Source organism: Geospiza fortis, unplaced genomic scaffold (assembly GCF_000277835.1).
Source record: "Geospiza fortis unplaced genomic scaffold, GeoFor_1.0 scaffold403, whole genome shotgun sequence".
Lineage (NCBI taxonomy): Eukaryota > Metazoa > Chordata > Aves > Passeriformes > Thraupidae > Geospiza > Geospiza fortis.
Window position 1 is genome coordinate 913,585 of NW_005054336.1, and position 21,540 is coordinate 935,124.

At 38.5% G+C, this 21,540-nt stretch overlaps 1 protein-coding gene across 1 annotated transcript in view; it reads right to left on the bottom strand.

Annotated features, from left to right (window-relative positions):
* ZNHIT6 (zinc finger HIT-type containing 6) overlaps nucleotides 1–21,534 on the bottom strand; it is a 30,344-nt gene extending 8,810 nt beyond the window's left edge. The window contains exons 1-8 of the mRNA XM_005422052.2: nucleotides 21,509–21,534; nucleotides 20,262–20,327; nucleotides 20,071–20,177; nucleotides 19,901–19,986; nucleotides 18,567–18,670; nucleotides 11,675–11,743; nucleotides 10,807–10,887; nucleotides 10,221–10,301 (exon numbers count right to left, since the gene is read on the bottom strand). Coding sequence (XP_005422109.1) covers nucleotides 10,221–10,301; nucleotides 10,807–10,887; nucleotides 11,675–11,743; nucleotides 18,567–18,670; nucleotides 19,901–19,986; nucleotides 20,071–20,177; nucleotides 20,262–20,327; nucleotides 21,509–21,522 — 608 coding nt within the window. The 5' untranslated portion in view covers nucleotides 21,523–21,534. The remainder of the gene's footprint in view (nucleotides 1–10,220; nucleotides 10,302–10,806; nucleotides 10,888–11,674; nucleotides 11,744–18,566; nucleotides 18,671–19,900; nucleotides 19,987–20,070; nucleotides 20,178–20,261; nucleotides 20,328–21,508) is intronic.
* Nucleotides 21,535–21,540: the final 6 nt, after the last annotated feature.

Genomic DNA, 21,540 nt, shown 5'->3' on the forward strand with positions numbered 1-21,540 from the left:
ATGCCACATTAGGTCATGGCATCACAACAAGTTCCCCTCAAATGGAGCCTGTGGCTATAATCGCAGTGGCGTAACTTGTCTCCATGAATTCAGACAGCAGGAAATTCCCTGCTGATCAGGTTTTCCTGAATGTCATCTACAGGAATTTTTTATTATTTAATAATAATAATAAAAAATCTGCAATCTAGAATTAAAGATAAATTGTAGCCATGTTCTTTCTTTAGTTTGGTCTTCTATACATTGAAAAGAGAACAAACAAGTTTTAGCTATCTAAATAATTGTAAATATTACCAAAATGTGGATTTGTGTAATGATATTCATGATTTCCCTGTGAGACTGATCAACTAAACTGCTTGCACATATTTTACACAAAGATGACTTTTCTTCCTAGAACTGAGTGGAAACATCGAGGTATTTACTTGGCATAACTCAGATTCAATAAATCACACTATCTATTTTGGGCCTAGTCCTAAAAATCCACAACCAAGCTTACACTAACGTATGGGAAGAAAAAAGGAAATTTTTTCACCAGACCAAAGAGGGTAGCATTTCCTAGGTATCTGCATATGCTTAGAAGGGGGCAAAGACTGGGTACAGCATTTAAAGTTTCTCCCAAGCACTCATTCTGAAGTGCTGCAGTATTGCAAAGATAATAACTAACAGATGGACTTTCATTCCTAAGTGGTGAATAACCTCTTCGTGTGGTTATGATTTGGTGAACATCGAAGTAGGGAAATGCTCTCTTGAATTAGGTATGAAAGGAAAACTGTATGGCAGAAAGCAAACACAATGTATCGAAATAATGCACAGTATTTATATTTAACTTTGTCACTAGAATTCTGACATTCTAAAAAACCTAAACCAGTGAATTTGATTAGTCCAGTTACACGACAAAATTAGAAAAATCAATGCACAAAACAGCAGAGATCTTAGAAACAAACAAACACAAAAAACCCCTCAAGACTTGCCATAATACTTCCTTTATAACTAACTCTTACCAACATCAAAACAATATGAAGGAATACTCTCCCTGAACACTCTTAAGGAAAGAGAATGGAACCTAGCCCAAGTTAATATTTTATTATGAAAAAAAAAATATACTACAGTTTACAGAAGTATTTAAAACCTGTTAGCTTCTCCTTTCACTCTTGGTTACATTTCTTTTCTTGGTCTAGGACCTCCATAATTTGCCTCAACAGAGGTTCATTAACCTCTCCTCCATACTACTGATACCTGCATAACTTAGTCAATAGCAGTACAGACCAGATGCCTGGCCAAACCCTTTTCAAGTCAAATCCCTATCTCAAGCAACACTTCCATCAAAAACGTGCTTTTTCTGGGGAGAAAAAAAAGAAAATTAGGACAAGAAATGTTCTCTTATCAACCATTTGGACTACGACTCCTGCTAGGAACCAACTAAAAAATACAGGAAGAAAAGTTGCCAGCATAGCAGGAAAGCATCTTGGATATCATCACCATTTCCTAACTACACCTATGTTCACAGAGCAAATAAAGGCACAGCCAATTATTGAGACAACTATGGAGCTGTTCCTTTTCCTTGTCATATTTCACCCATAGGTCATCCTCTAACAATGACTATACTAAGACAAGCTGTAACAATCCAAGGTCTCCTCTCTTTCATGGGCTAAGAAATCTAAGAACTGTTGAAAAGTCAAGTGTAAAATGGGGGAAAGAAAAACTGAACTCACAACCCCCCTCTTACAACAAATGTACTTCAGGCAGCTTAAACATCCTGCAAGAAAAAAAGTAACAACTGTCACCTAAATTATATGACACAATAGTAGATGTCCAGAAAAACTCATTGGTGTGTTCACTTCTACCCTAGAAAATATACAAAACGGTTAATGGAGAGAGGAGTAAAGTAAGAGTACAAGTATGTCACCACAGATGCACAAAGGCTGTCCTTGTTTAAGCCTCTTGAGAATGAGGCAATTGCACAAAGGAAAAAAAGCACATTAAAAGCTGTTTAATGGCAGTAATGGAAAAATATATCAATTGAAGGCAAAACCCATTAAGCGGATAAGGCAACTGCTTCAACAATTTAGTGGACTGAGCTTTAAGAGTGATGTGGTAAAAGGATTCAGGATCACAATAATGATCTAAAGATTAACTGAAGTACAGAACATTCTGCATCCTTTAGTTATAAAACAAAGTACAATAAAACAAAAGGAAAATGTGAAACCAGCAAATGACAGTTTCTTGCATTTGGCAGAATTTGGTGCAAAGAATACAGAAATAAAGTGATACTGAATTTCAAGAATGCAAATTCTTTCCCCATCTCATAAGACATAATGAAAAAAGAGAACAAAAATCCAGCAGCAAGTAAAGATGTTATAATTCAAGTGCATCACAAACTGCTCAAAAGCTCAAGGTTCACAACTCTTTAAATACTATAGAGCTGACATATGAAAAAAATGCAAATCACAATCATGTAAGGCCACTATATGACTTAGATATAGAAACAAAACAGCCTGAGTTAACACTAGCCAGAAGACTTATTGTGAATATGAAATTTCACAAGGGAAAAGTTCTGATTAGTAAGACAGTGAGTTGCCTGAAGATGAATGCTTTAAGTTTGAAAAACTGAAAAGGTATCAGTGGCATATTTAGTATGAGTAAAAGCTATGCATGGTTCCCCAAAAATGCAGAGAAGTCAAAGTATGAATCTTCCATCACTAATACAATATTGGCATGGTCACAGGGAAAAAGCCAATGTGGTAAATCTACTTTAGTGACAGCATACTGATGCACAGCCCCATGAAACCTAACCATAAATAATTTTAGAGGTGCATGGGTTATCAAGGAGTATCAAGAGATGAAATGATAAACACTTAATACATCAAGTTCAGAAAACGAATACATCAAATCTCATTTGACAAATTAACGTAAGCAGGCAGCACACTGCTAAAATAAACAAATACAAAACTGATGAGAAATCAGTCACTGTAAATTGGAAATACTTTTCTTATTATGCTTGGGTTAATCTCAGGAACCTCCACTTCAGGAAGAATTGATCCTTCTCTACTTTTGAATCCCCGAAGAGCAAGTATTAACTTCCAAATTTAGCTCATATGGAGAAAATCTAAATACCTTTAACACTCTGTATTGAATAGTGGAAATATATTCAAAAATTTTATACTTATTTTCATGGGAATCACAGTATCACAGACATTCCATTATGGTAACAGGTTACCAATGTTTTACAATGAAAAGGAAAAGCTATGAAGAAAACAAATTACTCTCTTGGGAAACAAGCAGGAAGGTCAATTCCTACTTGGCAACGTTGAAACAATCAGCCCTAGCTCACTTCCGTCAAAAGAGTTAAAAAAAAGCGGGATTCCCCTTTGGCAGGATCAGGAGGAAATAACAGGTTTTCTCCTTCCTGACAAGAACATGAAGAAGTTGCCCTCTCCTCTGTCTCTTTAAAAACACTGATGGCTATGCTGCCATGTTTTCATGGTGCTGCAGATTCCAAGTTCAGCCTATCACATCAACTGTCCAGGGCAGAGTTTGTACCTTTGCTTCTAGAAGCCTTTTCAACCTTTCCATGTTCCTGGTCCCTGAAATTTAGGAACTGTGCTAACGTTAAGTCAGCATCTCATTGTTTTTTTCTGCCAAGAAACAGCAGCAAATCCACTTGTTCCTTCAGAAGAACATTTTAACAGCAACCCACAGAGTTGAACTAAGCCCCACAATAGATCTCACAACTCTTATTCTATGCTGGAATAGGACAAAGTTTGAACACCACTTTGGCTCTACAGCTCAATTTCACCAGCTCCTTCCCTCAGCCAAGGGGATACCCATTATTCAACAGGGTTTTTCCAACTATAGTAATTTCTTGGATTTCCTAGCCTGTTTTCCTGCCTTCTAGCCTGCCTTCTATGTGCATGCTACACAGCAGATGAACTCGCATGAGGACTTTTCCCATACTATACATGTTACATAGGTACATACATACAGGGGAGTTCCCCTCTGTTCTCCAGTAGAAATGGCAGGCTGGAGCAAACTGCAAGATTTGTTCTTTAAACAGTCTTGTCTAGCTGCACATTCTAAGAGAGGACAGAAAATTTGCCTGTGCATATGCTGGTTAGGCTGCTCCTATGCTTTAAACCCAGACACAATGAGAAAAAGAGGATACTGTGTATAGTTTCCTGGCTTAGAACTTGGGGTCTGCCTACCTTCTTTGCAAGCATGAAGTGTCTGGGGTCTTCAGATCTGCCTGTGGTGCTTACAGAACACCACTACATGGCTGGACAGGTCAAATGACAGCTGAAGCCAACCGTAATGCCCTTACTGTTCTCTCATCTCCACCTCTTTACTTACATATTCCTCCTCTGCAAGTTGTCTGGATTTAACTTGCTGTACTATAGACAGCAGAATTTTGGAGTGGAGGTTATGATCTCAAATAAATCTTTGTGCAATAAATGTCTCAGTCAGCAACTCTAGCTGGGACACTCTAGAAACCCTAATGCAATACCATTAATTATAAAACAGTTCATCCAAAAGAATTCAGCATGGATTACAAAACACTGGATTGTTACTTTAAAAAAAACCAGGCGTCTACTGGTTCATAAAGGAATCCCTTTCAAGAAAAAATGATTGCACAAGATAGTAAGATGGACAAACTCTGGGTGTTTTTGAAATAATCCCAAAAATCTTTTGAAAGGTCAAGTAATTGTAGTCAGACATCACAAACATTTAACTATGCCTGCTATGGATTCTGACCATACACACTTACTATACTCAGAAATGAGTAGTTTTTTACTTTCCATCTCTGTTGTGTAACAGGATTTCACTGAAAAATGTAAGTAGCTAGGAAGCAAAGTGACTGTTTTTTACAGTAAAAGCTGTGCAACCTGGCATCTGCTGGTCTGCATTGCTTTTGTCAGCAGAGAGACTGATGTTCAGATAAAAAAGGAGCATGTGAAAAATGACACTGAAATGGCTCCAGTAACAAACTAGGAAGTCTGAAATGATCTGCAGGAAAATGTAAGGAAGTATTTGGTAAGAAAAGTAAGAAGTTTTAACTCAAAAAACCCCACAAACCAAAATCCAACACTCTGGGGGAAAAACAGCAGCAAATTTAAATACACAGGAGTGCTGTGTTTAAGAAACAGACTACAGACCAAGTTCTATTTCCCCTTGAACAGCACGAAGTCACCGGTGCCTGACTACAGTTGTGCAGAATGTGAAGAATGACTATTGTAAGCGGGCTCCCTGCTTTTGTAAAGCTGGCAGAGCTGCTTTTGTGCCAGCTGCTGCAAGCTACAGAGAAGTAATGAATTCTACTGTCAATCTTCTGGCATAGGTTAAAGCCAGCTTGGGGTCTGTTCCAACTCATGCCAAGGCCAGCAGTTCAGCCAAGGATTTGTATCCTTAATTCCTGTCTCATGTATATTGTCTACTACACAAATGTGAAAAGAAATTGCTTCCCAAGTAAGACTAGAGAATAATAAATAAAGCACACCACTTTTCAACATTTGCAGAAAATGCAAAGAAGAAATAATGGCTGAAATGTGCTAACTCTAGCACACTTGTTCGGCAAGATGAAGTTTCTTTTTAAAAGAAACTGAGTTATGTGCGAAAAGCAGAAAGCAAAGACTGTAAGTTCTTTTGGTTTTACATGAAGTTATTCACAAATGATAATGCAGAAGGAAGTGCCCAAGGAAAACAAACAGCTCAACACTTGACGCTACCATCAATGTATTTCAATAACAGGGTTTTTAAAATAATCTTAAAGTAACTGACACAAGTATGTAATAGACATTTTTAAAGATAAGGAAATAAATAATCTAAATGCTACATTAAAAAATGTGGTTCCATTACATTTCTACTTCTTTTTGAATTCCAGGATAATTTCCAAAAGTATGTTGGCTTTATTTGCCCATACTAAGACAAAAAGCTTCACCTTCCTAAATCTATTACTGCGACTACTGCAACCTACTGATGAGATCTAACCCATAGTTATTTAAAAACAATAGACTACAAAAGAAAATTCTCTTTGAGCACAGAGCTAAGTCATCCAAGGAAATAACTTTCATTTCTGCCAGCTGATCTTGAGACAGGGAAGTGATCCAAAATTACTAACATCATCCAGCCTTCTGGAAAGCAACTGAATTAAATCAGTTAAAGCAAAAGAAGTGTTCACCACCATAAAACAATGGCATTTAGTAGAGGAGAACCTCTGATACTTGTTGAGCAGATTTTCTTCCCTGTGGTCCACAAGAATTAAGTGCCAAACATGCCATTATTCTCATGTGCCCCAGCCAGTGCCACCACAGACAGTTAAGAAGCCCCTTGATGCTGGAACTGGCACAAAAATCCTTTTGGTATTTTTTGCTTTCTGAGTAATTGAAGCATGAGCTACACCAGTACTACTAATACAGAAAACAATTCTACAACTGATTCTGTATCCATTCCTGTATGATGTGGCAGTTTTACAACAAGAAAGTGACAGGAAAGTGTCTGGTACAGTTCTGTACTCCAGCTCCTTCACGGATTTGCTCTACTGAAAGCAGTGGCCTTTGCAAAGCTCTCAAAGCCAACCAGACTGTATTTTCCAGGCACCTAAATATTCTGCCAGTGCATACTCCGACCTTCAAATCCCCAAAAAGTTTTCTGCAACAACTCATTCTGAAACAATGCTCACATGCTACTCTGAATAGGCCATAAAAGACCGTTACTATATAAAAGACTTAACATTGATGTTTAAGAAAGCATTATTTTTAAATTCTATTAAATCCTATATATGTCATTAAAGTGTCAACTATCTAAACAAGATTCATGCAAGATGTTACTGAACCCAATAAAAGATATTCAATTTTTGTGGTTTAACTTCATTTAGATTTATTTAATTGTCTCTGAAAGTATCTACTGCAAATTAAGTTTAAGCTGCAGTTATTTTTCTTATAGAAATAGGATCATGTTATATGATAAGGCTGAGTAAATTAATTTCTCATTAAGTATTTGCAGCTACAAAACAACCTGACTACTAACTTACTAATAAAAAAAGACCAATAATCTTTTTGATTTTGGAAGGGCTGCTTGCTGTTGTGGTTTGGTTTTTTTGTTACACAAAGCCTGATAAGGCTATTCTCAGGAAAATGAGAAGGCGTATTTCCCAAATCACACTGTGTAATTTGGCTGTTGCACCTTTCCTTTCCTTACTGGAAAAAGCAATACTCTTACCATATGAAGTCACTTTGAAGGCATCCAAATAAAGGTCTGAAGACAGTCAGGACAATAATTTATCCAGAAGAAAGAAAATACTACTTTATGAAAGAATGTAGACTATAAAAATCATCCAAGAGGCAGAAGTTAAACCTTCCTTGGAATAGTTACAGTCAAGGAGAGAATGGACACCAACACTAACTAAATATTGCATAACAGGTGATCGAAGCAAGCAGTACCTAAATGGAAAAGTATTCTGACCCATTCAAAGGCAGATTTTTTCCAAACTTCATTTAAAAACAAAAGGTTTTAAACGAAGAAGAGAGTTATGTAATGCTTGTTTTTTGAAACCCTCCTTTGCAAGATTCCTCATGAACTAAGTGTAGCAAATGAGAAGATAAACCAAGTGTAACTAAGAGTTACAGAGCATGAAATGACGGTTAAAGCTGAGAAGACATGAGGAGAAATTATGCTTTAGGTTACCCCAATTAACTGTGGAGTGCTACCAATTCATACTGAAAGCAATTCTTACAAGCTGGTTTTAGAGAAGACAGAAATAAGAACTTATCATAAAGTTCTCTAAGAACTGTGACCACTGATGGTAAGACACATAACAAGAAGAAAGCAAGGACCGTGTTTGGCAGCCATCCATGATATCTACACACCAGTGGCTTTCTGAAGTTCCACAGAACTCCTGTGAGAAACCAGAAATCAGTACTTCATGGCTAATTTATATTTCTGGAGAAAGAAAAAAAATTAAACCTCAAAAATTTAAAGCATTCTACAGAGGACCTTCAAACTAAAAGGATGATTTGCTGTGAAACACAGAAAACAGCCAAAACTAAACCACTAACTCCTGTTTCATAAACAAGTGCAGGAAATACTAAAATCCTTCTGTAACATACTTATCTTAAAACTAGAAGACTAACATTTTATAATCCTGTTTAGATACTCTCTGAAACACCACTGCACTGCCTCAATAATACAAAATTGTAACTATGAAAAGGATCTTTTTCCAGAAGGTTCTGCTAAGCCTAAAACCAACATTTGACGTAACAACATATGTTATATGTTTTCAACTTTTCTATCTTCTATCAGCTTGTGGAGAAGAAATTTTTCTGGTGGGCACAGGAGTTGTAGATAACAAAACATTCATGACTTACATGTATCGGTAGCCTACACCAATCCTACTCCTTCAGTCTGCCCTCAAAGTGATGGCAGAGCATTTTGCCATACAGGAATATACAGCCTAAAACCATGCAGAATGAGGAGGCACAGGATGAGAAATTACACTGAGCTGACAATGGCACTCAAGGCTACACAAACCAGCAGTTAACATTTCCCACTGCTAAAGAAACAGATAAAGAAAGGTGAGGGAGCTCTGTCTCCACTCATTTTTTGATCCACAGGGAAAACCACTAAGCAGCAAGCTGGTCATGTTTCAATCACAAGTACTTCCACTGCAATTCCAGCTATTGATTCATAGAGTGCAAGCCAATACTCTCCAATTAACTTAGGGATGAGGAACCAAAAGGACAAAAAATCAAAACAAATTCTCTCTTACTTATCTGTAATGCACCTACAGTAAAAATCTGAATTCCCACACCAAGCGCTCTGAGCGCCTGCTGCCACAGACACAGCTTATATTGACAGAAGTGACTTTATGCTGTTTATGTATACCCACCATTTCAAACAAACTTTGTTCTTCCCTTTCATAGGAGGAATTTTTTTTCAGTATGCTGTTTCCTTGACCTGTCTGCACTGCCCCAGCTGGGTCTGCTCCACAAACTTGTATTAAAAATTTTCAAGTGAGGAACTGCAGTTCTCAAGTCAAGATACACCTCTATTTTAACTTTCTACTTGTTTTCCTGTGCATAAAACTTTACATTCACTAAGTGGGATAAATACCAATTACTCCAACCTCATTATCAACTGCATATAAGAATCAGGGCTCTGTATCTTCAAATTCACTTAATAACAACAGGTTTCTAGCTGGCAATTCTGATGGCAAATGTTACAACCATATATCAAATAATGATTGCAAAGAGAAAAAAATCAATCAAAATCATTAAGAGTTTGCATCTGAATTTGAATTGAAAAGTACATTGCACATTTTTTAATATTACTGGGAAAAATCCCCAGCATAAACTGGAAGCTAAATTACAGGTAAAATTTTTACAATATATCCTTATTTCAACCTTAGAAATAATGTATCATATTTTAGGGAAGCATATTATTTACATTTGTTACATTTGAAGACAAAAATGTAATTTCAGATGCCTAACTAGGAATCCCTGGTGAACCACAGTAAATTATGCTACTAAGCTGATACATATCCTTTTCAGTAACAATGACAACAGGGTGGAGTGTTCAGAATGGTATTTATACTAGCAAAAAATATTTCTTTGAAGCTTAATTTTGAAGTTCAAGATTATTGTCTGTTCTGAAAAAAAAAAAGAAAACAATTCTGCAGAAGTCTGAATTCTGAAGACATAAAAGCCCACACCCAGAAATATGGTAACATGAAGAGTGATGAGCAAGTAACTTTGAGAAAAATGTGTAATTTCAAATGCAGTGACTGGATTGTGATAAACACATAATTTTTGCTGCACTAATTTAAAAAGAAAAGTCTCCTTGACTATCACTTCAACTCCCTCCCTCCCTCTGGGAGGTTAACATATCCACAGCAGAACTTCCAGAAAGAAATGGTTGTATGCATTTCTGTGGGTCAATACAATTATTCAGCATTTTAACACAGACCTGTACTCTGTTACATTGACATGGACTGCTGCTGAAGCAGTTTAGGTACGGGCACACTGATTCAATAATTGCACTGAAATATCAATGCTGACATAATAAAAGACAAAGAATTAGCATTTTTGCCATTTTTATAACCAACTGTAATTACTCACTGGAATTTAATCCATGAGATTATGCAATCTCCAATTGTAATATTAAGGACTAAGAAGTGTGTTAAACCTTGTTGTTATTTTTAATTAGAAAGCACATAAACTGAAGAACCACTTTACCTGACAGAGTTTCGGCTCCTGTTTTCTATTTTCATTAAAATTCGTACATCTGATTGAGGAGATGCTGTATAGATTTTTAATCTGAAAAAAAAAAAGCAGCAAAGATGCAGAAATTATGTACAATGACTTTTCTTCCTGTCATCCATAAGAGATGGATCTCTTATGCATGTCAACAGCCAAAATAATGTATTTTTTTCATTAAAACAATTTGTTGCATACTAGGTGTTTTCTATAAATGAGGGCTATAATTATTAGCATGTTTTTCTAATTATTCTGAAGGTTTACTGTCACCTCCACTGAAGTTAATCATGGTTACATTTTTCAGAATTACAGTTGCTTTGTTGAGTCTTTATGCCACGAGTCAATTTCTTAATTTTTTGTTGGTTTAAATTGGGTGGCTGGACCCAAGGGTTAGTTGGTTGGTGAATGTTAGGATGGTTTTTGTCACAGGAATTAAAGATGTCCTGCTGACTGGGAACTCAGCTCTGCAAGCTGATAATGCAGCTGATTTAAGCCATGTATTCAGAACTATTCCCTTTTATTAGTGCATTAGATCAACTAGGCAGAAGAGTTATTCAATACCCACCTTTGACAAACTACAGGATCTGACTCCACTGGATCAATGTATGGCTTGAGGATATCAGCAAGTGTTTTATCATCAGGCACCCTTTCAGCAAAGATAAAAATCAAGCATGTGAGAGAGACATCCTTCATCATGTACACAAATATCTATTGTGAGTCACCTGTATATTAGCATGCTACAGTGGCACAGCTGAGTAGTTTATGGGAGGATCATAAGTGTGTATCAATACCGCACAGATATGGGCAGCTTTATCTCAGTTTCAGCATTGGGATTTCACAGGCACGTATGGGGAGTAAACAGATGCATATCTCCAGTTTCTAACTCTGCAAAAGAAACATGCTGTTCCTGCAGCCCTAGGAGAAGACAACACATAATTCTCATCTCCCTTCAGGCTAGAAAAAAGGAGAAACATTTGTCAATAAAAGCTTACTTATATTTTGCCTTTTCAAAAAGTGTTTGTGGACTTTCCTACAAAGCAAACAATGCAACCACTTCGCCCTGTATGAAGGTCAGTTCCAGAGTGCAGGTGAGGAGGGGTGGCAAATTGTGCTGAACATCTGCTCCATGAGAAGAGAGTATGTCAGGTGTAGGGCTACTACTATTATGAATATACAAACTCTCTATTTACATAGAGAAAAGGATTAAGAAACATTAGGCCTGATTTGCAAAGTCTGCTCACTTTCAGAGAGAAAAGGACTACACAACTTCCAATACTTTTTAGATTGAAAATAGATCTTTCATTTAAGACTAAAATTAATACCTGAGTTTACCTTGTATAACAGAACTTGGTAATAACTGATCAAAATATTTTGCAGTTCAACTCCAGCAGATTAATTGAAACTTTATAAAAATATTTTTTAAAGCTCTGTACCCTTTTAAAGTGTATTCGGCATGACAGTGAGGAAATATGAGCTTCAAATGCCAGTAGAACTTGTTCTCCCTGAAAACAAAAAGAAATGCATATTCTTAGTCTTAGTTGGTAACAACTACCAATTTTTTTTTTATGTGATAAAGCTTGGGAACCTACAGCATAGGTGCAGAAGAAAATACACAGTTAAGATTTTGAATGGCTTCAAAGAGTAAAAGGGGCATGCAGAGAAGCTGAGATGTCCTTTAAAGATGAAATGCTCCCACATCCTGCTACATTTCAAATCCTCATGGAATGAAAATCTGTTCCTTACAAATATAATAAGATATCACCAATTAACTGATCAACAATATTTCACATTTTAAAAGTGAGTATATTCCAGCTGCCCTTTAATTTCAGAAAAGGAAACTGTTTTTTGGCATATCACCCAGGAGAGATTACCAAACCTCTGCAACAATAATAGCCAGAGTCCCAGGTGAGGCTGGGTCCTACAGAACACAGGAGACTCAACCTCTTCCAGCAATGACGGCCTCAACAGAAAATGTGTCATGGCCAGGGAAGGAAGCTGCCTTCTGGCATAACATGGATAAGAGAAGTTAGAAAGAACAAACATTTTACAGAAAGATTGTAAAACTTCTGGTAGAGACAAAGTGATGTCACATTCTTTTCTTCTGTATATCAGTTGTTATTTTTAAGACCCACCTTCCCTTTCCAGCTAGCATAAGTAATACCTGAGAAGAGAAGCTACTGAAGCATAGATCGAGAGCAGTATCATTTTAGACAGTACTTCTAGAGAATTTTGCTACATCAGGCAGTCTCTATTTGCCTTTTTGCTCACTTGCAGAAAATCTGCAGAAACTTTTCTGAAAGAATTCCTTAAGAGAAAGCACAAACTAAAAGGTAGGTTCCTGGCCTTTTGCTCTGGTTCAGAAATTCACACTCATGACAAACAGCAAAGATGTAGAAATTGGAGCTCAAACACTTGTGAAGCACAGGGATACTAATGGTGTCTTTTTTTAACTACTTTTAAAAACACTGCATACAGAATAATCACCTTCAGATATGCAAAGATTCTGGTCTCCAATAAAAAGTAAACACGGTGTTGTTCCAACATGTTGTTTAATTTGTTTATCAGGCAAATGAAACATTATCCAGCAGGTTCTAGCTGGCTGCAGAGAGAAGTGTATGTGTATCCACTAGCAAAACAGTAAACTTAGCTGCTAAAATCAATTAACTGTGGTATCAATTTTTAAATGCAAGCCCTTTTTATAAAGTGAGCTTATCAAATAAGTAATTCCCTTGCCCAGTTGTTCCTAGGAGAAAAGTGAGCTTTACAACTGAACTACACTTTCTGGAGTAAGTAAAATCAGATGCATTAGTAATTACCAAAAAAAGAGCAAGCAGGAACCCCCATCTCCAAGAAAGTAGTAATTAGAATGAAACAAATTGATGAAGTCCAGGGTCCCCAAAGCAGTATGTGCCTCAGCAGAGTTGTGCAGTATGCCTTGTGATTCTTCCCTTCTTTCTGCTCATGTTTGTTAAAGTAGAGAATGAGAATGTGGAATTAGAGAACATCAGGTCTGGAAGAGGTAAGAAGACTGTACAGCCAGAGCTGGAGGGTAACACAGAAAACATTATTAATCATATAGCATATATATAACCATATAGTATTTGGGCCCATGAATTTTATGCTCTTTTGCATATTGGTATGACAGTCTTAAATTACCAAACTGCAAAATGTTTTGAAATAACTCAAAACCACTGAGTGGAATTTTGGGAGTTTTTTACAAGGTAAATAAAACAAGGTTTTGCAATTCTTATCTTGACAGCTGAAGGAAGCACCAATGTTACCATACACACAGGGCAAACTGGAATATCCCTAAGGTTATGTAACCAGTTCAGTTCCCTTGTGATTAACAAGCTTGTGATTCCTCTCAAACATGTTAGTATCTGCCATTTAACATGGAATGGTGTTATTTCAAAGCACTTTCCCAGGGAGACTAGTAAAAGTTAGTAAGCTTTAGACATAGAAATAGGGTCACCAACATTAGCTGAAAGAAATGATTATGATGGGCACACATCAAAATGTTTATAAGGACTGTTCAGATGAGGGTTTTGTTCTATGTTATTAACTAACATGAGGCTTGGTAGCATGTTTTCATTTAACTCACCATCTTCCACAATTTTTTCCAACAAGCCATGTTAATCTATTTTAAGTGACACTTTCTGTGACAATTTGATCTTTAAATCAAGACAGCCAAAGCATGAGAGAGACAAACCATGACACAGCTCACAGAAACATGTACGTGGCCCAAAGGACTGTCTCTAGCACAGGCACTTGAAAAAGAAATACTCCAAAAGAACTTCTAGCTATCTGCTACCTGTTGCTAGGAACACACTGCATGTGTCTGTAAACGGCTGTCACACAGCACATCCTCATTTCACATGCAAGGCTGATTCCCTGTGGGCTCACTGAGGCAGACTCAGCTCATCACTGCAGCTGTAAAATCAGCTTAGAGGATTCTTCCCAGACTTCCGCCGTCCCTCCCCCTTAGGGACAATTCTGTCTATGGAATAGTGCACAGAAAGTGCTGTGTATCAGGGAAGCTGAAGTTAAAAAGCTCATTTCTCATCAAAAAATTCCACTTTGATAAAACAGAAATGTTGATTTTTTTCTCAGCAAGCTAATACCATAACTGGCAATAATGATTTAATCTCTCTTCAAAGTACTCTTGCCTGAAAGCAAATGACAAGCAGAAAAAGGCAAGACAGTTTAAGAACAGGATAGAAGTAGGCAAGAAAAAAAGAAGCTTGGAAACAGGAATGGCTTCATTCTCTTCACTGTATAATGAAGTCTTGAAAAACAACCTGCTGGGTGCCTGTTATTGAAGTGAAGCCTCTATCACCATCACTGATGTGTGCCCAGAGAACTTGATGTCAGCTGTAGATGCTATCAAGGCTGCATCACAACAAGTTCTGATCAAAGTCAGATATCCTGGCTCCAGATCTCACTGACTGAATATCCCATTATAGCTCACTGGGGCAGCACTTCCTTCAAATACAACGGACATGTAGTATGTTCATTTTCTAAATGAAAATGCCTAATTGTGTAAGTTATCTGCATTTGAGTAACAGCTCACTCCATTAAGCATTCCATGCCACTCTGCTGCCATGGAGTGCCCCTCCAACTGTGCCCTGGTTTTCTGGATACCAAGGCACTGACTTTAAAACTATTAAACAGCAGAGATCTGGGTGAAGCACAAGCACAACAGTGATGTCAATACAAGCAGCATCATAGCCCATCCCTGCACTGCTTGGTTTCATCTTGTACTCTGGCTACTTCAGAAGCATGGAAATGAATTAGAGGGAAAAAAAGCCAAGCACCTCTCTCCCTGCATGAGATGTAGATGCAAAACATTTTCAGAACTGCACAGGCTGTTTCACAATTACAGTTTTACAAAAAGTGACTATCTACCTTTCATTTCTCCTAAAACTTCCAAAAACTTCCTTTGTCATCAACTGCAGTTCCCCCAGAACTACATGTAGATGATTTAAAATTTTTTCACAGCAACAATGGAAACATTTTTACTTCTAATGTTACAAAGACAGCAGCAGTATATACAAAGTGGCTGTCTCCTCCAGCTGGCTCTCAGAACCACAGCAAAAATTTGCACCACCTTTACAGTCACAGCAGTACCTAAGAAGATGCTCAAAAAACTGTGATTGTAGACAGTACAGCTGCTGGGAATTAAAGGACTGATCTAAAAAGGATTCTGGATATGGACATACTTGTTAAGTGCCTTGGCAGATGTCTAGAAGTGTCTAATATGTATGCATTTCTTTAAAAATAAATTAAATATCTCATAAAGCTTAATTTTCTTATCTAGGCTTCCTCTGAGCATTTCTTCTCAGTTTTGTCAAGGATGCAGTATAACTGTTTTAAATATGTTTAGAAGGTGTTTTGAAATGTGTGTTTATATATACATGCAAACTAAAATATTGACAAAAATTCCAAATTCATTACATCTTAAGATATCAACAGCAGTTCTGGCTCTACAGAAGTATTTCGCTGGCAGCCTGTCAAAAATAGTGATTCACTGATTATTCTGTTTCAATTTAGCAACCAGTATTCTTAAAATATTAGTATACAGGATATCTTACGTCAAAGTGCGAATACTGTAGTATTTCCTGTCTCTTTCATTTTGAATTCATAAAAGTGATTAAAAGGACATGAAGTTTAATGACAGACCAGTTATCCCTTCATCTGACAATACCCAGTATCTGTCAGAATGCACTGAAGTTTAACTGAAGTACTGGGCATTCAGCTCGTATAGCTTTGGATAATATTGACTTCCTTTAGCAACTTAACTTTCTTCATAGGTCCAAGAAGGCAAGCAAACCTATGTACTGAGTAACAAATAAATTCAAGTATAACAGTTCCAGCAGTGTTATATTAAGTCAAAACCCAGCTCAGAAAACTCTTGCTACATTCTCAAAATCAACACTTCAAATAATAATTGTGATTATCTCTACCTAGCTAAGGATTAGAGCTGATAGAGCTGATTAGAACTTCCAGGTGTACCTCAAAGTGTAACAATAATGATCACCTAAATTATGCTAGTCCCAAATCTCCACACTGTATTTTTTTCTCACAATTACATTGAAGAGGTGAGTTAATGTAAGAACTTCCTCCTCTTCCACATATACCCCTCTGACCAAATGCTCCCAGGCTGCAAGCATGCCTGCTACAAGAGAGGTTTGCAGACCTCTGGCCCCTCTTGGTGGGGAGGAGAGGTAAAAAGGATTTGGTCTGGGACATATGTGCTGTGGAGTGTGGAGGAAGCTGGCTGGAGATGCTGATGACAGTGCAAGCAGCAGGGAGGGCTGGAGTAGGGCAGCACAAGCTGCAGAGCTCAGAGAACTGCACTGCCCCATTTCAGTGTCTCACTACATCATCTCCTGCCAGGGAACAGGAGCCATGGACTTGTAAGCTCATTCCCCTCTTTCTGTTTGACCTCCTGCCTGGAGCTTCCCAGTTGGTGCTCCTGCCCTTGGTTTCAGCCTGGCCTCACCCTTCACCCTTTTTCCCTGAGGCCCCCTATCCCAGCAATTCACCCCATCAGCTCCATGGAAGAATGTATCCAGTGGGCAACTCTCAGCTGTACTGAAAATAAGGGCACCCCAGGAAATGTAGGGTGAAGCAGCACTTTAAAAATTTATGAATAAGAAGTCAGATGCACCATGAGCTCACACTCTGGACTCAGACACTACTTTCTAATGACCCTCCATTACCTAGATATTCAACACTACACATCAGTCTAACCCATGTGTTGCCCAGCATTGGCAAGTATGCGTCCACAACATGGGATTTAGCAAACAAACTCATGGAATCCAGGAAGTGAAGAGTCTGGCTAACACTTCAAAACAACACTGATGTGTCCTCCAGTGCTGGCACAGGCAGGGGATGACACAAGGATACATCTTGTACTTCCTAGTTCTGGACTGCTCTCATTCCTGCCTTGTACTGCCCAAGAGCTTGGCTTGCAGGGAGAGTGTCAGGAGGACATGGGAGAAGCTGTTCTCAGTTTTCCAGGCACACATGTTGAGCAGCTTCCAGCCTCCACCCTCTGGAGCAATCTGTCTACAAATCTTGACTGACAAACAGCATGAGAAGGGGTTCACATTACATCCCTAGGAGAGGGACACACCAGACCCTAAGCACTGTCAGGTGCTAAGCTCACATAATGGATATATGACTATTTGCACCGCTTGACCTCATTCCAATGTGATATTCAACAAAATGTTATGGGTGTCATGAAGTCCTGTGACACCCACAGTCTGAGTTTTCTCTAACAGAACTGGAATAATATGTAACTTTAAAAGGTTACACTTCTACATCTATTTGATGCCTAATGTTCTGCTAAAATCTACAAAACCAAACCTGCCTGTGTTTTTCCCTAGAGCAGCCTCAACGAACCAGGTGGGCGCGTTGAGCAGTTTCCAGGTGGGTTATTACTCTGTCAGAGACAGACCTCTGGTGGCCACCCAGAGACCAGCACCACGGAGTGCACAGCTCCCAGAACAGAGGGAAAACGCATCCTGAAAACATAAATTGCCACCAAAACTGACATCATGAACAAAACAAGTAAAGGAGCCATAATGGGCATACGAGCCATGAGGCATGTCACTGCTGTGAGATGCTGTAAAGGCATTTTTATCTGACCCCAGTATTTTATTTGACTGAGCTGAACTGTAGACCTGATTCCTGTCACAATGAAATACTTCCTAATTTCTTTCATTTTCACTGTGAAAATACTTTAAAATACAATCTCTGTATATTAGAGAAAAACCACAGCGCGGATAAAGGAAGAAATATTTAAATTTTCCTTAGCCTTCTTCCTGAATTTGTATCTGTCTGCACTTGTCTCTCTAAGCTGTGCTGTATCAAACATTCCCTTCCTCAGCACAGCAACTCCCATCACAGAATGCAACTTGTGTACTGAAGCACCTCTTCAGGTTTGAAGTCAGCCTTTTCACAGACACGGATTTGTGCAAGCTTTCTACATCAATCAATCCTCTATCATAAAACCTCCAAAGAAGCATTTTCTTTTTCCAGCAAAAAACCCAAGTGTTAATTAAAAGAAAAGATCACAACAGCACTGATTCTTTGTTCCGTTACTCAGTGTTAGCATTTTTCAAAATAAAGCATGAATTATGTAAGCTGTTAAACCAAGCTCAAAGAACCTAAAGAAAATGAAAATATAAAGCATGAAATAAACAGCTTTTGCAAAACAAGGTGCATTAACAGATTTCAAAGCAAGCATATTGGTATGAAGTCAAATTCTCCTCATTATATTCTCAACATATTGCTGACTGTAAGCAACTGAAGACTCACATGGAATTGAAGGTGGTAGAATTTTCTCTTCTTTTTGTGAATCCAACAGGCAGTGTTTTTAGTTCAATATTACACCCTCGAGCTTTGTTCCTCAAGAAGTATAACTGGGGAAAAAAAAAAACATTAGAAAACAATATTTGAATATATAAACCCCTGAAAATGAAACAATAAAAAGCTGACAGGAATGATGAGAATATTATAGAAAAGGCCATATTTAATGAAATACTTTAAATTTTTAAAAAACCATCCCGAATGAAAAAAATTAACTCTGCCTAGAAACTCTCTGAAACATTTCTGTAAGTTTCTTTACTGTTAAAAAAGAACATGCCAATGACCTCCTCATAGTAGAAGTTCTTCAACATACCATGAAAGTCACAGCAGGTGTAATACAAGGATGCTTTCTGGGTTACAAACCTGCTGGCAGAATGGATACACAAGCACCACCCCAGCCACTGCCAAACTCTGATTTGAAGGTACCACTAGCGGCGTCATCCCATTAACGTGCCCAGGACCACACCCCTAAAACTGGCACCCATGCATCATCTCACTCTCTTCAGCACACATTTCCAGGACATCATGGTGCTAAATACACACACACAGAATATGACTCCAGCCAGAGAGGCAGCCAGAGTCTTCTGAATTTATTCTGTCATCAATGTGAGTCCCGAGTGTAAGCCTATATTTCAAGGTATCTTCACAAGACTAGAATACAAAATGGCCTTGATGCCTTTTTGTGATTTATCAATGAGCCAAAATATTTTGGAGTAGACTTGGTTGGGCTTTTTTGGGTTTTGTTTGTCTGTTCATTGTTTTTAGTTTGGGGAGTGTGTTTGGTTGCTGAAAGAGCTTCAGCAAAAACCCCTTCTCCCTTAGAAGGCTATCTTTTATGTCACTCTTGCTTAGACTTAGTCTTTGAAGAGCTCTAGCAGTCTTCACTTGGTATGTAGGGAACCACATAACAATTTTTAGGTGATTATTAAATCCATTGTTTACCTGGGAAGTGTGTACTTAAAAATTCAGAAGTTGTGGAGGTGTAAGGAAACAAACATTCAGACTTTCTTAACACACATCTGTCATCTAACAGCAACAGTGGTCACACATAAATTTTAAGAAATGTTAGTGATCTTTTCTTCCAAGCGACTTGATGTAGGCATCAATAATACTGCTGTATAAACCTAGAGACTTCTTTTGATTTCTGGCTCTAGAATTCAGGGTCAGTCATACCTTCATAAGAGACATACCAACTCTGGAATCTGGACTGGGACTACCTCAGTGGGAATTCAAAGGTAGCTAACCCTAATTCCAACAGAGCAAAAGGAGAATCACAAACTCACAAGTCTTTTTGCTGCTGGACTATGCACGATACAATGCCGAGCAGCAGCATCAGCTGTCCTTCCCACATCTTCCAGGAAACGATAATCTGAAGGTTAAATGGAACAAAGAAAAATGTAGTGCCAGCCTAGTAAAACCAGGGAGTTTCAGAACACACATGGCATGCTCTTACCACTCAGAAGGTTCAAGTCAGTAAATTCATTTACAGAGACAAACGCTGTTTTATCCCTGACTCCGTTACAGCTCAGTGCAAGCTTATGTTTCTTTACACACAACAGGCTGAAATAACAAAAAAAAGGAATTAACGTGTTCAGCACATGAATGGGGAAATAATCAAAACTATTTAGTTCAGATAACAGATACCTGCACGAATATTTCATGCATCGTGGACATCTGTACTTAGCTTCTTCTTTGCTACAGGTTTCACACCTGAAAGAAGTAAAAAACACTTCTCAATAAGGGAGCATTTTTGCACCTTACTGGCCTATGGAAGTGCCTGCTCAAAAACCAGGCACTAGGCCATCCATCAGCATTTTCAGGAAAAGCTATTTTAAGTGCACCTTGAAAAGAGAGAGAGAAAATACAAATATCTTGGATTAGAAAAGGTGGCAGACAAAACAACACAAGCCATGGGGAGTATCTCCAAACACATACACACATTACAACACTGTAGATGCTTGAAAGAAAAAAACCCACATGCTAACAGAAGAGCTGGAAACAGAGCAAGCCTTTATTAGTTTATGCTTTGGGACCCGTGCTTTTCACCTCCTGCATCACCTGTACTGTACACTATATCAGGCTGGCTTACAATACTCCCAGCTTTAGGCACACGGAAAATAAGTCTCATGGATTCACACTAAACCCTGAACAATGCATCCCATTTTTTTTCACTGGAACAAAAAGAGCATGACAACACGGTCAGCCAAACAACTTCTGGCTGTCAGCAGGGCAAACTCCAAAGTCAGGGAACCTTTCAGGCACAATGCGTAAGACTTATCAACTTAACTAAAAATATTAGTGAAAAATTGTATTCCTCTACAAATATGACCATATGTTTTTAATCAGGCTATCAAAACAGCTGTTTCTCCCACTCTTAAGAAAAAGGTCTCTACATCATCACTCTTATTTTAAATCTGACAAGCAAAAAAGAGAAATAACAGTTCCCCCACTTCAGTGAAGTTTTCGGGAATACACAAACGCACCATTTTCAACTCCTAGGAGATAAATGACAGCCTTAACCCATTTCTCTTCCTCTCCCCACCACGTGCTCGCTGTTTGCTGCTAGTGAGGGCCTGAAGGACAAGCCCAGCAATACCATCGCCCGATAAGAGCTGTGAATTAGCAATACAAAGCCATTCCAAGAACAGAGAAAAAAAGTTTCAAACACCGAAAACCACAAACGGGGAATTATTCTGAACAGGGATTCCCCTTCCCCGCTCTGCGGGATCTCAGCGGTGCCCGCTGCCCACACCGCTCAGCGAGGCTCTGCCCCGGGCGGAGGCAGCGCGCAGCCCCTCACTCGGCCGGGGCTGCAGGGCACAGAGCCACCCGCCCAGACCCGCGGGAGGCGCTCCCGAAGCCCGTGCGGCCGGGCCGCCACCGTGCCGTACCTGTGCAGGGACATCTTCCCCCCGCCCCACGC